This window comes from Carcharhinus amblyrhynchos, chromosome 9, assembly GCF_965287045.1.
Source record: "Carcharhinus amblyrhynchos chromosome 9, sCarAmb.v2.hapA, whole genome shotgun sequence".
NCBI lineage: Eukaryota > Metazoa > Chordata > Chondrichthyes > Carcharhiniformes > Carcharhinidae > Carcharhinus > Carcharhinus amblyrhynchos.
In genome coordinates this window covers 26,797,569-26,822,066 of record NC_137332.1, presented here as the reverse complement: position 1 = coordinate 26,822,066, position 24,498 = coordinate 26,797,569, and the positions used below count along the sequence as shown (strand labels likewise).

Here is a 24,498-nt window from a genome sequence, read left to right as displayed (position 1 = left end):
TGGCCTGTGCACCTAACCAGCATGTCTTTTGGACTGTGGGAGGAAACTGGAGCACCCGAAGGGAACCCACGCAGACACAGGGAGAATGTGCAGACTCCACGTAGACAGTGACCAAGCTGGGAATTGAATCCAGGTCCCTGGCACTGCGAGACAGCAGTGTTAACCATTGTGCCACCCCTCCGCCCAGAGTGATGGGTGGGCTGATGGGCAGGGGAGTTGATTGTGGAATTAACAATGGCCAAGAAACTGGGAGAACCTCTTGTCTCATCTTTAGTTCTGTGGGGTCTTTTATTTATCCAGCATCAGGGCAGACGAGGCCTGAGGTTAACATTTGATCTGAAACCAGCAGCGTTCCCTCTGAAGAGGCAGTCTGGATTACATGTTGAAATCTTGGAGTAACTCTTGTATCCATAGTTTCAGTGGAAAGAGTGCCACTGAGGTGAATGTGAATGTGTATGTGAGGATGAAATGGTGATTCCTTACAGGATGAAATAGCCTACCAACACACTGCCTCGATCCACACATGAAGAATCCTCACTTTATTCACTGATGGAGGACCTGTGCCTCAATTGTAAGAAGAAAATAGCATAAACAACAAATTTAACAATAAAATTATAACAATATAATTATGCCAATTATAGTGAGGAACAACAGTCATCTTCATCTTATTTATTCCTTGAGGTAGAGGTGCCTTTACTCAATTATAAAATCCAAGAAACAAGTTTCTTTTGAATGCAACACGCCATCATTTTGAGTTCACTAAGTTGTGAAAGGGTTTCTTGGTAAATTGATGGAGACTTTTATTCAAATAAGGTAAAGCACAAAACATGTTTTCAGTTGGTATCATCTTGATCTGACCTGACTTTTCCAGAGCCCAGGCGTTCCCTGAAAATAGAAGAATACTTATAGAATAAAGACACTCTCCAGTTGTTCAAGATTATTAATAACTCATGATTCATGTAATCAGTAAAGTCATGGGTCATCAACAATGCTACCAAGTGGCACTTAGCAATAACCTGCTCACTGACGCTCAGTATGGGTTTCACCAGGGCCACTCAGCTCCTGACCTCATTACACACCTAGTCCCAACGTGAACAAAACAGCAGCACTTTACTGAATGTGACATAAAGGAGCCATAGCAAAATTGAAGTCAATGCAAATCGAGGGAAAAGCTCTTGACTGGTTGGAGTCATACCTAGCACAAAGGAAGATGGTTGTGGTTGTTGGAGGTTCGTTATCTCAGTCCCAGGACGTCACTGCAGATGTTCCTCAGGATAGTCCTTGGCCCAACTATCTTCAGCTGCCTCAACAATGACCTTTCCTATGTAATAACGTCAGAAGTGTTCAGCACCATTTGAGACACTCCAGATACTGGAGCAGTCAGTGTCCATATGCAGCAAAACCTGGACAACATTCAGGCTTGGGCTGACAAGTGGCAAGTAACACTCATGCTGCACAATTGCCAGGCAATGGCCATCTCCAACAAGAAAAAATCCAGTCATCTTCCCTTGACTTTCAATGGCATTATCATCAATGAACCTCCTTCCATCAATATCCTGGTGTTACCATTGACCAGAAACTGAACTCGTTCAACCATATAAATACTGTGGTTGCAAGGACAAGTCAGAGGCTGGAAACTCTGCAGCGAATAATTCACCTCCTGACTCCCAAAAACCTCTCCACAATTTACAAGGCACAAATCAGGAGTGTGATGGAATACTTTCCACTTGCCTGGACGAGTGCAGCTCCAACAACAATCAAGAATCTTGACACTATCCAGGACAAAGTTGCATACTTGATTGGCACCCCCTTCAGTGTCCACTTCCTCCACCACTGATGCACAGTGGCAGCAGTGTGTGCCATTTACAAGATGCACTGCAATAGCACACTAAAGCCCATGCTCACCACTTACTAGTTCCCTTGATGCCACACCATTCTGACTTGGAACTATAGTGCTCAGCCTTCACCGTCCCTGGTTCAAAATCCAGGAAATTTTTACCAGCATTGTCAGGGATAAGTTTTTCACTCAGAGGGTGGTGAGTGAGTGGAATCGGCTGCCGTCGGTGGTAATAGAGGCAAACGTGATGGGGTCTTTTAAGAGACTTCTGGATGAGTACGTGGGATTTAATGGGATTGAGAGTTATAGATAGGCCTGGTTGGTATGGATATGATCGGCACAACTTGTGGGCCGAAGGGCTTGTTTGTGCTGTAGTGTTCTATGTTCTATTGTAGGTGTAGCTTCATCACGGACTGCCGTGATTCAAGAAGGTGTTTCACCACCTCCTTCAAGGGCAATTTGGGGTGGGCAACAAATACTGGCCTAAAGTGATGCCGTCATCTCACAAAAGAGTATTAAAAAGAAAAACTTATTGTTGCTAAGCCAGAATGCTCTGGGCTCAGTTCCTACTCGAGGGCTTGCTGGCCACAGGAAACTCAGCCGCTGGTGCAGGGAAAAGCAGTGTACATTGATGCCAGGTTCTAGCCCAGGTAAACAGGGAACTTTTGTGGTAAGAAGGGTATCCACCTGCCAAATCCAAAAATATTATGAATGGAGATGGAGAAGGGTGAGCAACAAGTGCAATGGCAATCTCACGATCCCATGTAACATGGAAAAAAGCTGGAAGAGCAAGAGAGGGTTCAATCAATCCACTCTAAACTGAGAAAGCCCAGATGGTTTAGAATCCTATTTGGGACTACAAAGCATAATTATTTCTCGATTTAGTGCATCAAGAAAAAACACAGGAGGAAATACTGATCTTGACTGAGTTTTCATAAAATATCCTGTAAGTATATACTGTGTGACCTCATGGCATTTTCTGGGAAGTAGTGACCACACCTTCTATTCTCTCTATGGGCTGCCATTAGCAACTTTCCCCTTGTTTCTATGGCTATGACTCATCTTTCATTCCCTCACCCTACAGTATACATATCTCTCACTTTCTATGCCTTTTAGCTTTGACAAAGGGTCATCTGGACTCAAAATGTCAGTTCTTTTTTCTCCCCACAGATGCTGCCAGAGCTGCTGAGATTTTCCAGCATTTTCTCTTTTGGTTTCAGATTCCAGCATCCGCAGTAATTTGCTTTTATTTAAGCTGAAGTTTAACTTCATTTAGAGGTCAGAAGTATTCAAAACCATGAACTGGGCACATCATTTGTAATAGTGACAATTCAATGTAGATAAACTTACTGCATGTACTTGTCCCTTTCCATATTGCTGAGGTAACGTTGTGTCTTGGATTGAAATGCTGAGTTGCAGCCATGTACTGCTTTTGGATTATATTTAGTGGGGTCATAGCGACCTACGGCAACATTGTTCTGCAACAAAACAAAATCAGTGGCGTGTTCATAAAAAGAGTTTCCCTCCATTCGGCTAAACTTCTCTTCCCCAAAGGGAAGGTTTATTTCCCTAATTCCAGCTCGCTCAAGTTTGACGCATTCTTGTTGAAACTCTCACCTATTCTGACATATCATACTCTTTAAAATAAAGGAATAGTCCCTCCATATTTTTAATGGGTCAGTAATCTGTTTTCCTCTCTTTAATCATAAATCTGATCTTTAACATTTCTTGACACTCTAACAACTTACAATTTTTTTTTTCCCTTTTCATTCACAGGTTTTAAGTCGGTACACCTCGTGTCCAACGAGGGGCATACACGCGATGGGTCGTACTGGGGCTGCTCTTGGTTGTTCGAAATTGGCCTAGTGCTTCATGTCGTTAGTGTGTGCCTAAACTGGACCAGATACTGGGCAAGACGACAGCTCAGTGACTATCGCTGATTGCTGTGCAGACACATGGATTTGGGCCGGTGTCTGTGGGAGTTTGTGCATTCTCCCCGTGCTTGTGTGGGTTTTCTCCGGGTGCTCCGGTTTCCTCCCACACCCCAAAGATGTGCTGTTAGGCTGATTGGCAGGAATAAATTGTCCCTAAATCAGATTCCCTCAATCTGGATGGCCATAAAACATTAGACAGGGGTCGTGGGTGGAGAGGGGGACTGGTGGTGTTGAGATGGTGGCGTGGGCTCATTGGGCCGAAGAGCCTGTTTCCCGAGCTGTTTTTGTTCTTTGTTCTTTGTCCAATCCACTTTGGACAGTGCCTTGATCAATGTGAACAATACCTTCTGTAGATCTTTCAAACAGGAAACAGGACGGCCAGGGGAAACATTATACCCTTGACATCCGGATCGAAGGCTAATCGATTATTTAAAACCATGAGTGGAGAAGAGGAGGTGAAGGAGGATAGTGCTGGGTGAAATGGAACTGAAAGTGAATGCTGGAGCGTATTACAGATCTTGGGAATAAAGATTATCACTTCACTCACTGATACACATCAGGGGCAGAACATAGCTTTGGCAATCAGGCTTTTTACTGCTGCCATTATATAGGATTTGTGATGTGGAGATGCCGGCGTTGGACTGGCATGGGTACAATAAGAAGTTTCACAATACCAAGTGAAACTCCAACAGGTTTATATGGAATCACGAGCTTTTGGGATGAAAGCTTATGATTCCAAATAAACCTGATTGAATTTATGTTCTTTACGGAGTTTAATTGGTTAATTTCTGCAAATAAATCTAGTCAGTCAGTTTGGAAGCTTAGCCTAGCACAAGTACATCGGCAGTGGCGCAGTAGTATTCTTACTAGACTAGACTCAGAGTAATGCTCTGGGAATCTGGGTTCGAAACCCATCAAGGTGGATGGTGACATTTGAATTCAATAAAAATCTGGAATTAAAAGTCCATTGATGACCATGAAACCATTGTTGATTGTCATTAAAAACCCATCTGGTTCGCTAATGTCTTTTAGGGATGGAAATCTGCCACCCTTATCTAGTTTGGCCTATCTGTGACCTGAGGCCCATGGCAATGTGGTTGACTTTTAACTGCCCCTCTGAAATGGTTTAACTTACTCTGTTCAAAGGCAATTAGGGATGGGCAATAAAAGCTGGCCCAGCCAGTGATGCCCACATCCCATGGACGAATAAATGAAAGTAAAAGTGTTTGGGAGTGACTTGGAGACAAAAGAAGTCTAGCAGCCACTACTGTCCTGGGATTGCATCAGTCTTAAAAAAGTTACTAGATTGCTGTAAGGGCTACATATCATTGAGTATTAGCCTCTAACCCAATGGGTATATGAGATCTGCTTATGGCAGGATTATTAAAATACCCTTGACAGACCTCACTGGTGTGAATGGGTGAGTGAGTGAGCTAGTGAGTGGTGGGAGATAAATGCCTTGTTCCACAGATCTCACACTTACAGGGTTAAAGGCGAGCAGCTTAACAGGTATCCGGCCACCCCGGCTTGTGGACGACAAGAAAGGAGGTGGCTTTCGGTTTTCTGGTGTGGAAAGTTCCCTCACATCGTAAAAGGAAGACTTACCCTGTTGAACCGCAGGAGAGCAAAATTATAAGACAGCGCATCAATGCCACATAAAGCAAAACACAGTGAAATGAATGTCAACTGTTTTTCAGAGAGAATAAAGGCAGCAGCCCTGGAGACTAACTACTGGCGGTCGAAACACATTCGGCTCGCTGTAGAATATTCTGTCCACTGGGGGAAATGGGTACTGCTCCATCGTGCTGAACTTTCCATATCTTTTCTTTGCTGGAATTAAGAGGTCATCAGTGAATGACGTGAATTTATACATTCCAGGGTAGAGGTTCAGTGGATTCTAAAAGAGAAAAGACAAACACAATTTTCTTTCAGTCATTTATTCCAGATCTTTCCAGAAAGTGAGAACTTCTATTGTCTGAACATATACCTATGTACGTCTTAATACTTATTTAAGGACAGGACTGCAAATTATTAACAAGTCGATGCATTTTGCAGATTGTGACAGAAATTATGGTTTATTTTCACAAGTACACTGGCAATAGTGCAATAGTATTGTCACTAGACTAGCAATCCCGAGACCCAGAGTAATGCTCTGGGGATCTGGGTTCGAGACCCACCACAACGAATGGTGACATTAGAATTCAATAAAAATCTGGAATTAAGAATTTACTGATGACCATGAAACTATTGTCAATTGTCGTTAAAAACCCACCTGGTTCACCAATGTCCTCTAGGGATGGAAATCTGCCACCTTTATCTGGTCTGGCCTACTTGTGATCCCAGGCCCATGGCAATGTGTTTGACTCTTAACTTCCCCTCTGTAATGGTTTCACTTACTCAGTTCAAGGGCAATTAGAGATGGGCAATAAAAGCTGGCCTAGCCAGCGACGCCCACATCCCATGGATGAGTAAATGAAAATATAAGTGTTTGGGAGTGACTTGGAGACAAAAGAAGTCCAGCGTCCACTAATGTCCTGGGATTGCATCAGTCTTAAAAAAGACAGTTTAATAAAGTAAGTATTTCGACCTTATTAAACACTGACAGATTTATTGTGCCATTTGAGGAATGTTGAAGAGGTATCCAAGTTAAAAGAAAATAGTGATCACAGAGCAGAATTATTCTGTCTAGGATTAACAATTTTTTTTGCACTTATAATTTTTAAAAATTCTTTCATGGGATTGCATTCCATTCTTAATTCTGTTTGGGAAAGTCTTGGTGCACCCATTAGGAAGGGAGGTCTAGAACTTTGACCCAGCAACAGAATGTGATTTAAAAGGGAATTTGCAGGTGACGGGGTTCTCATGCATTTGCTGCCCTTGTTCCCCTGTTGGAGTTCCTCTAGTGTCTCCATGGGTGGCTATCTCTGGGGGCAACTTTGGGCCTGTCCAACTTTTTTTTTGTTCATTTGTGGAACATGGGTGTCACTGGCTAGCCAACATTTATTGCCCATTCCTAGTTGCCCTTGGAGGACAATTGAGAGTCAACCACATTACTGTGGGTCTGGAGTCACATGTAGGCCAGACCAGGTAAGGATAGTAGATTTCCTAGCCCAAGGGGCATTAGTGAACCAGATGGGCTTTTCCAACAATCGACAATGGATTCATGATCATCAGTGGATTCCTAATTCCAGATATTTTTTATTGAATTCAAATTGCACCATATGCCGCGGTGGGATTCACACCCAGAACATTAACTGAGTTTCTGGATTAGTAGTCTAGTGATAATAGCACTAGGCCATTGCCTCTACACTGATATATGGTCTCACCACTCATGCTAAGGACAAAGAACGAAGCACAGGAAAGGACAAGAACATCTTCCAGAGGTCAGTATATTACATTTCTGATAGGTCCTCAGCAGATTACTAAGGTATTTACATGCTCTGCGACCTCTCTCCATTTCTGCTAACTAATTTTCTTTGGCACTGTCACCCATCAGAGGAGCAAAGAACCTCTTTCCTGATGTCTACTCACCTCCATCACTGCATCCAAGAACTTGGACCTGCGTGGTTCAAATCATCCTGCCTGTTGCCCCACAGGATCACTGACCATCTATCCTATCCTTTAATGCACTGCAGGCTTCTTTAAGTAGGGGACTCCTGACTTGGCCAGAGCTCCTGCCCTTATCCCATTGGAATTAGCTAGCTGCCGATTGGAAACACATCTTGCACTGGCAACAGTGTCTGCGCTGTAGGTGAAACATTGGTTCCAATGTGTCTTCACACCACCTGCACTCCACCAGAGTGAGTTTTATTTTTCCCCATGACTTTTTTCTGACCTGAGCAAGTCTACCAATTTAATATGATTGAGTGCAAAATGATATTCAGTGTCGGGCTATGGACTGAGTCAACTTAAATGCAGCATTTTTAAGACTCTCACAGAGATAAGCATTTTTCATCCCGTTGCATAAATGGATTCACACTACAGTCTTCAGGGAACAATGGAGCATAAATTCAATATTTTTGCCACTTTAGCTATAAAATTGAAGCTATAATAGCTAATTTAGTAGAGCAACAACCCACAATCGATTTGCAGAGGTTTTGGCTAAATTTATCAAGGACATTTTTAGGCAACAGCAATAATAGATCTTATTTCAATCTTGAAATTGAGTTTCTCCGACCTTCACATTCATAATTCAGCCTGCTGCTGCCCCACATCTATTTCCTCCAGTTTTGCCTCCTCTGACAACCCTGAAGGTATCTGCAGGTGAGATTTGAAAGGCCAGAATGGTGAGCTGGGGCATGCACAATTACGTTCCAGCCAAGGATTTGCCAATAAGAAGCAAGAACAAATTTAGGATCACCCTTCAGGCTCTCTCCTGTGGTACACTAGTCCGGAGTACTTGATCATTTCCAACCCATTATCAGATGGTATTGAAGTCAGGCCTCAGTGTTTTCATTCAGTATAGTGCTCAAACCTTTGGCAATCTTCATTAATCTACAAACTAACTGCTGACTTAAAGAACAGCAAGATAAATAAATCAGTGACTGTGAGATAAACCCAGTTGTTTTATATATACATACTGTTGCAAGGTGTCCAGTTTTTATCCGATCGCTCCTTTCGCCTGTAAAGAGGTCGTAGGGTCCACGTTTGCTGACCACTCGTTTCATTAGTTTATCTATGCTATTTCCAAGGTCGTAGGTACTTGGTGCCAAGTCACAGCCCTGGAAAAGGAGGTATAATCTTTTAAACGTAATATTGAGAGTAACCTGAAAATTACTGTCAGTGAAATTACTGCAGAAGTGCTCATTAAACATTCTACCACCCAAGATATTAGATTTCGGTGGAAGTATTGCCCCAGTTGGTGTTTGAATTCAGGAAGAGTATTGAATTCAAGGGAGAGACATTTTTCAGCTTGGTTGTTTGGACGGTAATGTGATGGAGCAGATCACCCATTCATGGTAGAACTCTGCTTTTAATTTCCTTTGAACTGAGCGTAATGAAAATTTAATGGGTTCAGCTACTGGTGAATAATCCACTCCCTCAGGTTCCTGTGCAAGAGGTGAAGACAAAAATGACGTCCAAGGAGTAAAAGAAGCTTGGTCACTTGGGTGCTTTTTCTACACATTTTGCAACTGATACTTATTTCCAGACCATGATAATTGCAGTCTGGGTGCTTTATAATTGAACGTAATAGTGAAATCCTTACTTAGTTGTGCCATTTTCTGGCAAATACATAGTGAAACTCTGTGAAATGACTTGAGAAAAGCTTTATATTAAAGGCACCAACCACATTATTGCAAATACTTTGTGATTATTTAAAATAATGCAACAGAGTGGGGCAGCACAGTGGTTAGCATCGCTGCCTTACAGAGCCAGGGACTTGGGTTCAATTCTGGTCTTGGGTGACTGTCTATGTGGATTTTACACATTCTCTCTGTGTCAACATGGGTTTCCTCTGGGTGTTCCAGTTTCTTCCCACAGTCTAGGTTAGGTGCAGGTTAGGTGGATTGGCCATGCTAAATTGACCCTTAGGGCCCTATTGTACCATTTGGATTCTAAGTGCTGGGTGGACTTGAAACTGGAAGTGTTTCAGATTCGACTTTTAGACTCATTTTGAGGCACCCCCATTCGGACTCTGTCTACGAAAATATCAGCGATTCCAAATCACGCTGCACAAGCCTGTGAGCGGGTCTTAACATGCCCGAAATCCTGCAGCTCTGATTGGTGCCTCCAACTGCGCGTGCGCAGAAAAAAAATAAAATGCTGCTCCCTTGCCACATCCCTCCCAAGCCAGATAATGCTTCCCCCTGGTCCCCAGAGACATTGTCCCACCCCCACAACATTACTGATCCCTGATCCTCCCAGCCCCTCCACCACCCAGACCGATCGCGGGTCCGTCTCCCTTCCCCTCCACTGATCTCAGGCAGAGCGGCAGCGGACCCCCTTCCCCCCCCCCCCCCCCCGCACCCCGGTCTCAGGCAGAGTGGCAGTGGACACCCTCTTCCCCTCACTGATCACAGGCAGAGTGGCAGCGGACCCTGCCCTCCCCCCATTGATCTCAGACAGAGTGGCAGTGGACTACCTTTCCCCCTCACTGATCCCAGGCAGAGTGGCAGCGGACCCCCCTTCCCCCCACTGATCACAGGCAGAGTGGCAGCGAACTCCCTCTTTCCCCTCCCACCAATCTCAGGCAGAGCGGTAGTGGACCCTCTCTTGCCCCCCCATCAATCTCAGGCAGAGTGGCAGCCGACCACTCTCTCCCCCCTCTCAGGCAGAGTAGCAGCGGAGCCCCCTTTCCCTCCACTGATCTCAAGCAGAGAGCCGTCGGATGCTAGGCACCTACCTCCTCACTAACTGGAGCGCCTTATTCAGACGTCTATGGAACATGTCTGTTTCACACCGATTCTGGAAGGGCAACGTGATGGTAAAGGGGGAAGTGCCGGTAAGTTTGGGTGTGCAGCTCATTAAGTCAATTTAAATGCATGCAAATGCATTTAAATGGCCATCGCACCCAATTCGTGGCCATTTTTGGGCCTTGGTAAAGGGGGAATCAGTGCGGATTGGGCTACTCACCTCATGCCCAACTTCACCAAGTTTTGCGTCCAAAAACAGGTGCAATGCAATGATAAAATCGGGCCTTTAGTGTCCAAAGATGTATAGGTTAGGTGGATTGGCGATAGTAAATGTGCAGGGTTACAGAATTACTGTAGGGGTTGGCCTGAGCAAGATGCTCTTCCAGAGAGTTGGTGCAGACTAATAGGCTAAGTGGCCTCCTTTTGCACTATAAAGTAAAAAAGGAATGATATACTTACCACAGTGTCAAGAGATCGGTCCTTTGCTGTCTTTGAATCCATCAATCCTTGTGTCCCAAAAGACTTCTGTGCTTTCTCCTCCAGCACTGCGGTTGGAATCCCACCCTTCCCATATGTACCAGGACCTGGACTATTAATCTGAAAAAAAAAGAACAGAGTAAATGTAATGTCAACTCTTTCTATTTATATTCTGAATTAATAAGAAAGTTTATTTATTAGTCACAAGTAAGGCTTACATTAACACTGCAATGAAGTTACTGTGAAATTCCTGAGAAAAGAATGAACCTGCTTGAACATTTTGGGATCAAAACAGCACAACTGTTCTCCATGAACACATTTATGGAAAACGTATCAGTCCAGCAGGTTAACACTCTTGTTAAATCATAAACAATTTATTTTGTGACTTCAGTAATAATTTTTTAGTGGTACAGAATGGTAGAATAGTACTGAAAATTGCTGGCATCTTAAGGCTGACACGAACTGTCATGCAATAAACAGAGTTAGCCTCGCAGTATAGACCTGTAGGAAGAAACACCCTTTATAAACCATGTGTATAAATCTTATAGACCTGGAGGAAGGTTTCATGATGTCCCCATAAAATGGACAGAGACATTTTGCACTTAATGCCATTCACTTTAAAATGTGTATTTATTTTCATTTGTTACATTTTTGTTTGAACAATATAAAAATGTGCATCAGAAAATGTTTCAAATGGCAACAACTTAAATCCTTACAGCTTTTTTCTTCTTAAATCGTTCTTCAATGCTGTTCAAAATGCCTCTGCTTTGAGCATTCTTTTTCTTTAATTGATCAAGAAAACTTGGGATCTCATATTTACCTGGGCCAAGACTTGTTTCCTGTAGTTCGAAAGAAACAAAATTGCATTTTTTCTCAATTTTGATTGCTAACTTTTATTTACAAATCAAGCAATTTGCACAGACTCTACTCAAATGATCCTATAAATGCCACATGCAGCAGAATTCAAACCAAGTTCCCAGATTTCCAAAATGTTTAGTGAAGTGTGTTTTAATCATATATTTACACACATGGCCTTGCAGACAGAAAGAACAGGTACACCACATTGTGCCTGTTTACGTTAAACCAAATGATGGCCATTTGTTAGTTTATTCCACATGACCATGCCACAGCCAGAGTCATGCTGCTTGATATAAAATTTAAGCTATGCAAGGCAGTTAATTGTCAGTTATCATCAGCTGGTGCATTTTCCATGGCAATGCCACTACCTATCAGAGTCCACTTGCCAACCAATCAGCACCCTTTTCTTATACTGCATAAAGTTGTTGTTTCTTTTGATATTGGATATTCTAGTCTAGTTGTGTAGCATCAATAAGAGAGGCATAGTAACTCTTCACATGTCTCTTCCTATTTTCCTATAACAGTTCTGAACATAATATTCTCAGAAAACTCAACAAAGGGATCTAAGAACAATCTTTCACCTCATCCAGAAAAAGCTGTGGCATTCTGCACACCTATTTTGAGTCGTATCAAATTAAACTGTGGACATAGGTTTTGAAGCTGTTTAAGCTTATTTCATATGGAAACATTGCACTATTAGAAGGCATAGATGGACTATGTAGCACATTGGCACTGCTGCCTCACAATGTGGAGATGCTGGCGTTGGACTGGGGTAAACACAGTAAGAAGTCTCACAACACCAGGTTAAAGTCCAAAAGGTTTATTTGGTAGCGAACGCCATTAGTTTTCGGTGCGCTGCTCCTTCGTCAGGTGAGTGGGGAGTTCTGATCACAAACAGGAAATATAAAGGCACGCACTCAGAATTTACAGAATACTGATTAGAATGCGAGTCTTTACAGCTAATCAAGTCTTAAAGATGCCGACAATGTGAGTGAAGATAGCATTAAGCATAGGTTAAAGAGATGTGTATTGTCTCCAGACGGGACAGTAAGTGACATGTTGCAAGCCCAAGCAAGTCATGGGGGTTACAAATAGTGTGACATGAACCCAAGATCCCGGTTGAGGCTGTCCTATGTGTGCGAAACTTGGCTATCAGTCTCTGCTCAGCGACTCTGCGCTATTGTATGTCGTGAAGGCCACCTTGGAGAACACTTACGATCTTCAGGTAAATATTCTCCAAGGTAGCTTTCACAACACACAACAGCGCACAGTCACTGAGCAGAGACTGATAGCCAAGTTCCATCTCACAATGACAAGGATTCGGGTTCGATTCCAGTTTTGGGTGACTGTCCATGTGGAGTTTGCTTATCCTCCCTATATCAGTGTGGGTTTTCTCTGCAGTCCAAAAGTGTGCAGTTTAGGAAGATTAGCGGGTAAATACATGGGGCTAAAGATTAGGTAAGATGTCCTGATGGAGAGTTAAGGCAGACTTGATGGGCTATATGGCTTCCCTCTACAGTATACAGATTCTGTAATTCTATGAAGTCTCAAAAGACAACATTCTCATTTTTTGGAAGATTCAGACCCCACATTCTAAGCAATTAGAATTGGGTTACAATATCTGACCAGATAAAAGTAGCCCTCCGGAAAGAGATGGGGAGCATGCAGGAAGGAGAAGGGTTGCTGATCGGGGATGGCACAAAGGATCTGGCTACCATTAGGTGCCTCTAGTTGAGGCTAATATTGGGAACTTGCAATGTAGGGACAGAGGGGACACCTTGGCAGTCCTTCCCCCACTACCTTCCTAGATTCTGATCTTCCTGGAGATGTGGCATTCTTCTTGAATTCTAATTATTTATTTAGCTTCTGAATATTGGCTATTCTCATTTTGCCTTTCTAAAAACAATCTTGAAGATTACTAACATAAAGTGATGGATCATCTAAGAAAGAAAATTGTAAAGCATTGGAATATATTAATTGCTGCAGATTTTGCTGCTTTCAAGCAAATCACATTTGTATTTTCCTTTTTCCTTGTAAATCTTTCAGCAAGCATAATATATTCTGGGTGGGATTTTACAGCTTGGCTCATCCTGAAACTGTAATACCCCACCAAAGTCAATGGACCATTCCATGGTCCATCCCTCTGATTCCCAAAGCGGGTGGGGTGGCAAAATTCTGGCCTCCATATCAACCCTAGATCCATTGGTCTTTCTCAGCCAAGAATTATCCTTGCAGGCAAATGGGAAATCTATCTCAAAGCCAGTGCAGGTTATTATGAATGCTGGCCTTGGACAATTAGTTTCGTCTGTCTCCTTTAATGCAAAATAAAGTTCCCTAATTTGGAGACAAACTCATGTGACCTGTTTATTATGGAGACAGAAATTCAACTTAAAGTTTATTCAAAGTCAGATGCAAATTTTTAACACCTTGAAACAAAGGGGCAAATTTTTCCTGTTCCAAGGGAATCGTAGTGGACAGGGAGCAGACCATGGAAAGATCTGTTGACCTCAGGCAGGATTTTCCGGTTTTGAGATGAGCATGGCCGGAAAATCCCACTGAAAGAAGGACACTACCGGTCATGCTGCTGCTCAGTCTCATATACCCTTCGAATCAGTCAGACAGAGGGGTTTGGGGGAGGAGACCAAAAGCAGGTTCTGCTCTGCTAAGCAGAAGAAAAAGATCGCTTTTGAGTTAATCATCAAACAGAGTGTCGGTGAGGATGGAACCCTGTTCAAGGAACCAAGGATTATGGAGAGTTAACAACCAAGGAATCATCTCCAGAGGCTACCTTGCTACTACAAATCCATTCAAATTTACTTAGAAGATTGAGTGAAGGGGAATTTGTTTAAAGGAACACTGGAAGATTCGCCCTGGTGGTGCGGGGAATAGAAATGTTGTTAAAGCTGAGGGTAGTTTGGGATTTTCAAACATAGTACAATGGGCAACATTCTCTGGCCCTGCCCGCTAACAGGATCATTCAGTCCTGCTAAACATCAATGAACTTTCGCCTGGGCTGCCACGTTCACCCGTAGTGGATCCTGCCATGGTGAGGCCGGAAAATCCTCGCCTACATTTCTGCTCAGACTGCAGGATAACAGATCAATGTGGCATGGGTTTTTTTTGTTTGCACTAAGAAGTTAATCAGGAATATTTTTTTGTAGAGCATTAGTTACCTACTGATTATTGTTTTGTTTGTGTTGATTTTGTTTGTTTATTACAGGAAAAGTCTTAAAATGTGAAATCCTGTGTATGATTTTTTGCATTGCTCACAGGGAAATTCATATCTCTCTTAAAAGTTATTATTCTCTAAAAGGATTGTTACCGGGTGCACCACAGCAGCTTAGAAATAATTTGTTTGCCTAGTACTAATCTTGGACCGTATGGGGAACAGCTTAAGTCTGGCAATTTAGGAGTTACATGTGTTGTGCTATGTAACACTATGATCTGATGCTCCAGTTTGCTTTCCAATCATGCCTATTTTCATGTCTTATAAGTTGAAATTGCTTTATCTACTGGTGCTAAAATACATTTTAAGTGAAAGATAACTGAAAAATTAAGCTCCATAAGCAGGCTACAGGGTCATATAATGGGGGTATTTATAATTCAGATTTTGATCTATGTTTACTGAAAATGAGCTTAAACTTTTCTACAGTCCAAACAAAGTAAGTGAATGTGAATAGAATAGTCTGTGAATGCATTACTTACCAAGAATGCCTTTCTTTGCTTTTGTTCTTTATAAAAAAACTGTGGTGTCTGAGCAAACTTTTCCAATTCTTGTTCTCTTGCCCAGCCTGGCCCTGCTGCTTTACGGGCAACCTCCTTAGCACTGAAATCTCCTGTGTCCACATTGTAGTATCCTGGCGCTAACCTGCTTTCCTGAAAGAGAATTCAATTCTTATCAATATTAATTCTTCAAAGTTAAAAAAAAACTTTACAAGCATTGTAAAACTTGGGTTCAATTCCCAGCTTAGGTCACTGTCTACGTGGAGTTTGCACGTTCTCCCCGTGTTTGCATGTGTTTCCCTTTGGGTGCTCCGGTTTCCTCCTAAATCCAAAGATGTGCACATTAGATGGATTGGCAATGCTAAATTCTTCCTCAGTGTTCCCGAACAGGCGCTGGAGTGTGGTGACTAAGGGATGTTACATGTTAATGTAATCCTATTTGTGATGAATAAATAAACTTTAGTGGACACATAGTTACTTCTAATTGGCGTAATTGTGCTGTCAGGTTCGACTGCTAGGTAGTTACTTAGCTCTTTCCTGCAGGTGTGGACAACATGAAACAGCAAGTCATCTCAGGTTGCTCTGAACCATCTCCTAACAAAGGAATCTGTTACCACTCATTTGAAGAGCTCCTTAATCAATTAAGGAGTTCAGTCCAATTATTGGCCACATAACATTAGCATTAGTATGCATTTGCTTTTCCTGATTAAGTTAGAGATTTCATTTGTATGGTCAAAAGTGCCAACGGCAGTCACTAAAACAGTCTGCTTTATGTGATAATAATTTGAATCACAGAAAGATTGATTTATTCCCATTTAATAAACATTAGGAATATTTGTGCACAAATTTATTGAAACTGAATTTCCATCTCTAACCCAAACAACAACAGCTTATATTTATTTGGTCACTTTAATGTAATAAAACATCTCAAGGTAATTGGCATTATAAAATAGAATATGACACTAAAGCATATGAGGTGATTTTAGGTCAGATAATCAAAAATCTATCAAAGAGCCTGGTTAAGGAGTTCTTAAAGGAGGAAAGCGAGGGAGAGAGGTGATGAGGTGTAGAAAGGTACTTCAAGAGCTAATGGGCCTAGAATACAGTTTATTCAAATTTGAGATTCCAGATGCCAAATACAAATCTAAATAATTGAAGCGGGCATCCAGTAGACTGTATACCTGTATAACTGAATGTTATTACAAATATGCAGCTCTTTCTTGAGCAATTTCCCTGCCTGGTGAATACCCTGTAGCTAGAACTTTTATAAAGAATTTCCATCTCACTGAGGAACTTCAGCCCAAACAACCTGCTTTGAAAACTCTGCTCACATTTTGACAGCTTTGACAAATTCCACAACACAACATTTTAAAACAATCAACAACATTAGAAACAAAACAACCCACAACATTCTAAACAGCAGTCAATTCATTCTATCTCCCAATGTTGAAGGATCTTTTATATTTAAAAAAAATCCAGGTCTGGATCTGGATCTGCATCTTTGCCAAAAATCCTCTCTTGGGCATAGCCATTCCGTTTTGTTGACATCCATCCATTCATTTTTGTGATATGTTATTTACAGCCAAACAGATAACAGCAAAACCATTACCTCTGTCCACCTTCAGTGGCAAGGATAAAATGATTCAAATGAATACCTCAAGATGGGAATATGGAATAACTAAAGTAATCAACAAGTCTCTAACTTGTTTGCTTTGAGAAATAGTAACAAAAATACTTATTTGAATCTCTGGCCTTAGACTTCTGAGAAGCTACAGTACATCGTGGGCAGGACTCTCCAGCCATGCATGCCCCAAGACGGGTAATTCCTGCCTGAGCTTAATGGATCTTTAAACGGTCTGGCAAATTTTCTGTTCTACCCACTGTAATTCACACGGTGGGTGGGATGGGAAATTTCTGACCCTGAGCTCACTTCTACTCCTGCTGCTTGTAAAGTCATGGAACTAATGGGCCTTTCCTGTCAAAGTGGTAGTGATGGCAGTTTATGACATGAATTCTTAAATGTACATATACTCATATCACAACAAAAAGCACTTTATTACAATTGGAAAGTGAGTATTTTCCAATATAGTACTGAAAAAATGGGCAGGGAAAGAAGAATAGTGGGTAAAGGAAACAAATGTTTGAAAGAAAATTGAAAAGAAACGTAGTGGTTTATTTCATTTCATCTGGTGTGACCAAGAGCTGAATTGAGGTTTTATAATCAATAATTTTTTCCAATTCAAATATTCTACAAACATACAAAGTTTACAGTGTGGAAAGAGGTCACTGTGTCCATGTTAGCTCATTGCTGGATCAGTCAAAAACTAATTCCACTGCTCTGCTCCCTCTCTGTTGCTCTGTACTGACTTATTATTCCAAGGTATACAAGGTTGGCATACTAGCTTGTGAATGGGTCTTTTAAAATTACTGCAAAAAGGGTGAAAAGTATTGGATGAAAGACAAAAATCATTTCAGACCAGCACTGTAAAAGCACGAGGAAGGTAAAGTTGGAAATGGAAATGGTTCTTCAGGCAATTGCATAGATGATCAGTTACAATATAACTGGAATGAAGGCACAATCTGAGGTTTTACTGCTGTCTTTTTGCCTTTGTCTCATCAGTATAACATATTTTGATGAGTGTCTGACCACATTGCTATGAATGATGCTCAGAGGAGACCCAGAGGAAATGGGTTTCGTAGCTTCCTTCCCCTAAGAAGGTACATGATTCATATAGTCCCCACTAACACAATTGGAACAGAGAAAACAATTAAAACATCTTTAACATCACTCAAACGCTTCAAATATTTCAGTCATGGAAATGGAAACAAAGCTCAAAGAAGATGTTTGCGTATCTAACCTACTTCATAAATAATGCTTCAGGAGTTAATGAAGTAAATTTATAGAAATTCAAGGTAGCACAATGGTACTGCTGCCTCACAATGCCAAGTGCAATTCCAGCCTTGGATGACTATCTGTATGGAATTTGCACATTCTCCCGTGTCTGTGTGGATTTCCTCCGGATGTTCTGGTTTCCTCCTACAGTCAAAAGATGTGCAGGTTAGGTGGATCGACCATGCTAAATATATGGGGTTATGGGGACAGGGCATGGAGGTGGACCTGAGTAAGGTGCTCTTTTGGTGAGTTGGTGCAGATTTGATGGGCCAAATGGCCTCCTTCTGCTCTGAAGGGATTCTATGAAATGTTAAAAAATGCCATTAATGAAATTAAGTTTCACATAATAAAAAATGTCTTTGGAGGTGTGGGTAGGATTGATACTTTCACTTGTAAGGTTGAGTTTCTTGCTTGCTAGTTATGTGGTTAGTAGGTTGGTGTAGTACACTAATTTTACAATACACAATGTTTTCTTCATTTGGCTAAAGCAAAAATGTTTAACATCAGAGTTGCTGACAGAACTTGAGGGATTTTCATCTAAGGATTTTAAAATTTCTTTTTCAGTGTATTTATATTGCCATGCTGAATATATTGGCAAATGCTGCCAATCATCTTTCTCTCACACCCCAGACTATTGCCACTGTTCAATGAACCATTTGGATATGTTGGAGCGCTCACTCTGATTTTAGCCTGTGTCCTCATCAGCAAGTGTCTTTGCCTCCACTTTCTCCTTACGAGAATGTAGTTGAGATATAAAAGTCGCTACATGCTGGAATGTGAAAAGCCAACAATGATTAGATAGTGACCTATTGTTGGTTGCTGCTTTTGTTGATTCAACACTCAGCTGTGTGCGTTTGTCCCTGTCCCTGCAATGTGCTGCATTAAGAACAGTCATTGCCCTTACTCAGTGCTACAATAATTAGATGACTATCACCTAATTCTAAAGTCCTTGTTAACTCACCTGTTCTCCAGTAGCCCTCTTATCATAAGGCACTTCTGTGTAAGAACCTCGCTTCTTTCTGGCTGGGTGAACTCCATACACATCAAACCTGCAATAGCACCAAAAACAATGTTGCCTTATGTTAGTGGATATATAGAATGGAAAGGTCTTGGAAGGAGAAAAGCCATTCAGCTTATTTCACCTAATCAGTCTCTGTGCATCTCTAATCTAGATTTGAGTGCCATATGTTCATATGTGAATAAATGAAATGGGTGAAGTTATAGCAGTTCTTGAATCACTCTCTGTTTACATCCTCCTGCCCTGCTCCCAAACCCTCTTCCATCTGTGCCCACCCTTGGACAAAAAGCTTCTTCAAAAGTCACTTACAACTTTACTCACAAGTTGCCAACTGTCTAATGGCCCTCCATTCACCATAACATTTCTGCAGCTACATCAATCTCCTCAATCAAACTCTCACCGTCACCTTTGATGTTATTGTTCCAAATAAAACCATGACTTTCTCTGATAATTTCCCCTGATATGACTCTCATCTTCACTCCCTTAAGTTCAAAAAACAGATTTGAATGGTTATGACAGATAATCAGTTTAACCATTCATCACCAAATCTGGCTGGACCACATAAAGCACTATTGGGCCCTCTTGTCATTTGTAAAAACTTTTCATTCTTCCAGGATCATCCTCAGATGCCTGACTTCTCACATCGACTACAAACCTTCTTCTTAAATCCTTCTCCCCACTGTCTCCCCCTCTCAATTTACATCAACAAGTGCAAAGCATTCAATGAACTTCTTTGGGGTGGCCCTGCTGCCTCACCATGCCAGGGACCCAGGTTTGATTCCAGCCTTGGGTAACTGTCTGTGTGGAGTTTGTACGTTCACCCATTTCTGCACAGGTTTCATCTGGGTGCTCCGCTTTCCCCCCACGGTTCAAAAATATGTGGGTTAAGTGGATTGGCCATACTAAATTGCCCCTTACTGTTCCAAGATGTGTAGGTTAGGGGGATTAGTGGGGTAAATATGTGGGGTTATGAAGATAGGGCAGGGGGTGAGCCTGGGTATCAATGCACTCTCAGAGAGTTGGTGCAGACTTGATGGGCCGGATGGCCTCCTTCTGCACTGTAGGGATTCTATGATACAGTTATGATATGAGTTATCCTTGATGTCTTAGTCAATATTTATCCAGAAATCAATTTCATAAAAGCAGATAATCTCGTTATTTTTGGACTGTTATTTGTGGGAGTATGATTGCCCTGTGTGCTGAACTGACTACCTCATTGACTATAAAGCACTTTGGGAGATCCTGTGATTCTGAAAGTTGCGATATAAGTGCAATTTTTTACTTTTTGGTTTTTTTTCTATCCCTCTCTCCTTTAAATCTGTCAGATTGTCAGAAAATCAACCCATGACCCATCTGTATTTGGGAACCTTTAGATTCATTGTGGCACAGAAGGAGGCTATTCAGCCCATTACTTGATGCTGGGATTTTTTTGGAGGACAATTTAAGGAAAAATTGTCTCCAAAATCCTTAAGTTCAATGTTGTCCCCTCCCTAATCTGTCCTAAAACTCGTCAACAATCTCAATAGCCCATTTGACAATATTAAAATATTTCATGGATTGACAACCAATATGAAAGCTATGAGCAGATATTATGATTCAGTAATGCTATTAGAAAGCACGCCCATCAGATAATCCAGCTCCATAGCAGTAGCATTTACCCATGACTGTGTTGCTTGCAATTTAATTCACAAAGTATGAATTGTGCTGTAAAATGTTGCATAGCAAGTTGCACTGCATCTCACCATTCCCGAATACAAAACAATGACTTATAAATTGAAATCTAATTTTGTATTTAATGACTGTGTTTCTTATCCAAGTTGCACACTAGGAGTAAAACATTTTGATGTACATAGCAGGGTATCTTTAAGTACGTACTGTATTTCCAAGGAATCTACCAACAACAATAATTTGTCTTTAATGTAGACCGTGCTTGATGGAGATGCATGTGTCCAAGAATCTTGATTGCAGTCTTGGACACACACATCTCCATCAAGGACCGTCACCTCAGCACTTCACTGTACCGCAAGCCCACGGATAATCTCACAATGTTCCACTTCTCCAGCTTCCACCCTAAACATGTTAAAGAAGCCTTCCCCTATGGACAAGTCCTCCGTATACACAGGATCTGCTCAGACGAGGAGGATCACAACAGATACCTACAGACACTGAAAGATGTCCTTATAAGAGTAGGACATGGCGCACAACTCATCGATCAGTGGTTCCAATGTGCCACAGTGAAAAACTGCACCGACCTCCTCAGTAGACAAACATGGGACATGGCAGACAGAGTACCCTCCATCATCCATTACTTCCCTGGAACAGAGAAGCTAGGACATCTTCTCCAGAGCCTTCAACATATCATTGATGAAGATGAACATCTCGCCAAGGTCAATGCCACACCCCCACTTCTTGCCTTCAAACAACTGCACAACCTCAAACAGACCATTGCCCACATCAAACTGCCCAGCCTTCAAGGGGACAGTGACCATGACACCACACAAACCTGCACAGCAACCTCTGCAAGACATGCTGGATCATCGACATGGATGCCATCATCTCACGTGAGAACACCATCCATCAGGTACACGGTACATACTCCTGCAACTCGGCCAGCGCTGTCTGTCTGATACGCTGCAGGAAAGGATGTCCCAAGGCATGATATATTGGGGAGATCATGCAGATGCTACAACAACAGATGAATGAACACCGCTCAACAATCACCAAGCAGGAGTTTTCCCTTCCAGTTGGGGAACACTTCAGCAGTCACAGGCATTCAGCCTCTGATCTTCGGGTAAGCATTTTCCAAGGCAGCCTTCATGACACATGGCAATGCAGAATCGTTGAGCAGAAACTGATAGCCAAGGTCCACACATATGAGGATGGCCTCAACCAGGGTCCTGCGTTCATGTCACACTATCTGTAACCCCCACGACTTGCCTGGGCTTGCAAAATCTCACTAACTTTCCTAGCTGGAGACAATACACATCTCTTCAACCTGTGCTTGGCCCTCTCTTCACTCACATTGTCTGTACCTTTAAGACTTGATTACCTGTAAAGAATCGCATTCCAACCATTATCTTGTAAATTGAGTTTGTGTCTGTATATGCCCTGTTTGTGAACTCAGCTCTTTACTCACCTGATGAAAGAGCTGAGACTCCAAAGCTAGTGCTGCCAAGTAAACCTGTTGGACTTTAACCTGGTGATGTGACACTTCTTACTGCACATATTGATGTACACAGTAGATGGAATCAATCTCAGAACAGCACCTTGTGAAACATTGCTACCCACTTCCAACCAACTGCCTTAAGTTCTACTCTTTGCTTTCAAAATCTGATAAGTTTTTAATCAAATTTTGCAGTCAATGGCAAAGATCGATTGTGATTGTCGAGCGGTGTTCATTCATCCGTTGTCGTAGTGTCTACATGATCTCCCCAATATACCATGCCTTGGGACATCCTTTCCTGCAGTGTATCAGACAGACAGCACTGGCCGAGTTACAAGAGTATGTACCGTGTACCTGATGGATGGCGTTCTCAAGTGAGATGATCGCATCCGTGGCATTCACATCATTGATAGTTGTCCAAAAAGGTTACGTGGGCTTTTGATGATAGACATGCCATAATCGAGTGTCTGATACAGTGCAGTGGCTTCTACAGCAGATACAGATGTGTGCGAGCAGGAGAAGGTGAGGAGCTTCGGCCAAACAGATTGAAGAATCCTCACACACAGCATATAACCAGAAGTATAAAACAGGAATTCTAAATTAAGGTTTAAATCTCATCCATAGAATCACAGAATCCTACAGTGTAGAAGGAGGCCATTTGGCCCATCGAGTCTGCACCGACCACAAACCCACCCGGGCCCTATCCCCATAATCCTTAATTACCTTTGCTAGTCCCTCTGACACGAAGGAGAAACTTAGCATAGCCAGTCAACCTAACCCATACATCCTTGGATTGTGGGAGGAAATAGGAGTACCTGGAGGAAACCCCGGCAGACACGGGGAGAATGTGCAAACTCCATGCAGATGGTCACCCAAGGCCGGAATCAAACCTGGGTCCCTTGCCTGTGAGGCAGCAGTGCTAATGAAATTATTGTTTGCTGCTCATTAGTTTTCATGTTTCATTTTAATGGAAGAGTCCGATTTTTTTCACATCACAAATGTTTAACTAATGACCTAAATTAGCTCTATCTCCCTCTATTACACTCACCACTCTCCATTCCCTCGAATCCATTTCTCAACACGACTGTGCAATTTTCCTTCTATCTCATTCTTTTAACCAGTTTAGGATTCCCTTTCCCTCCCGGAACTTCCTCTTCTGTATAAACTGGCGTGAAAGGAATCCTGCCACTTTCCGCTCATTCTCTATCAGGTCTCTGTGCTGTCCTCTCGCATGTAACAACATTCTGTTTGCTTTGGAATAAATTCATATTAACTAACTAGATTTAAACAAAACACACACACCAACTCATCGAGCTGTTTTTGTTTTGTTGCCTTGAACTAACCTGGCTTTCTGAGTTCCAAAAGGAGCTCCCAGAAATTGTTTCACTTCCATTGACCGATCAGCTTCAGGATCGATCAAATTACAATGAATTGCTGCTTAATTTTTGGTTGACATTGAGCAGCCACCCGCTGCGAGACGGCTCCTAGCAACCCGGAATGCGTATTATCAGGACGCATAATGGCCATCAGGTAATTTATAAAATAATAACGAACGCTGGAGTGTCACTTCTAATGCCCCTTGCGTCAGACAGCAAACTAGCTTCAATTATTCTTGGAACGCCGGAGATAACCCGATATAGTTCAGATAAACAAGATACTCTTAAATCCAGGGACGCAGTACCCGGTTCCCTATTAACCAAAAAGAGAAATCTCCCTCTCGGAAATTAAATATGAGTCATTGCAAGTGGACACTGTCGTTGGAAAGTGAAACTACAATAATCCCCCCTCTCTACCCGGGCAAGTGACTGCCTTATCACTCTCTTATTTTCGCTCTTTTAAATTAATCTGCAGACAACATAAAAAGTCTCTTCGAAAACTGATTCCTGGAGTTAAATAACCATTTCTCACAGCCCAGTAATTTATGGAGCATGCATTTTATTGCTCCTTTTTGCTTTATGCCCCATAACCCTTCTTTTATTCACATGGCAAAATTTATTTTAGAATCATCATTCTTCATTTTCTTAAGTAAATAAATTATATTTATTTATTGTTTTGTCACATCCTCAGGTCATCCCTAAATGTTTATTTTGCTGCAAATATATACTTTTTTGTAAAATATCTGAAAGAACATTACAAACATTTCAAAATGGCCATCAAAGAAAGTGCAATAATATTCAGTCTTTCTCTTAAAAATCAGATTGCACTCTGTGGTGCTTCCACACAATTGTGATACATTAAGATT

General features: G+C 41.9%; 1 protein-coding gene across 1 annotated transcript; it reads right to left on the bottom strand.

Moving 5' to 3' along the window:
• Positions 1-680: 680 nt before the first annotated feature.
• LOC145348330 (ciliary microtubule-associated protein 2-like) lies at positions 681-23,727 on the bottom strand. The gene is made up of 10 exons (XM_080196535.1): positions 23,600-23,727; positions 19,037-19,124; positions 15,165-15,335; positions 11,318-11,440; positions 10,584-10,721; positions 8,352-8,492; positions 5,501-5,668; positions 5,255-5,377; positions 3,188-3,315; positions 681-885 (listed from the first exon to the last, which is right to left on the bottom strand). Exons 1-10 carry the CDS (start codon positions 23,647-23,649, stop codon positions 834-836), a joined length of 1,182 nt encoding a protein of 393 aa, XP_080052661.1. The 5' UTR covers positions 23,650-23,727; the 3' UTR covers positions 681-833.
• Positions 23,728-24,498: the final 771 nt, after the last annotated feature.

Coding starts and splice junctions, on each gene's coding strand:
- LOC145348330 (XM_080196535.1), bottom strand. CDS start 23,649: ATGGAAGTGAAACAATTTCTGGGAGCTCCTTTTGGAACTCAGAAAGCC. Junction 19,125..23,599: donor TTTGGAACTCAGAAAGCCAG/GTTAGTTCAAGG, acceptor GTGCTATTGCAG/GTTTGATGTGTATGGAGTTC. Junction 11,441..15,164: donor AGCAAAGAAAGGCATTCTTG/GTAAGTAATGCA, acceptor TTCGAACTACAG/GAAACAAGTCTTGGCCCAGG.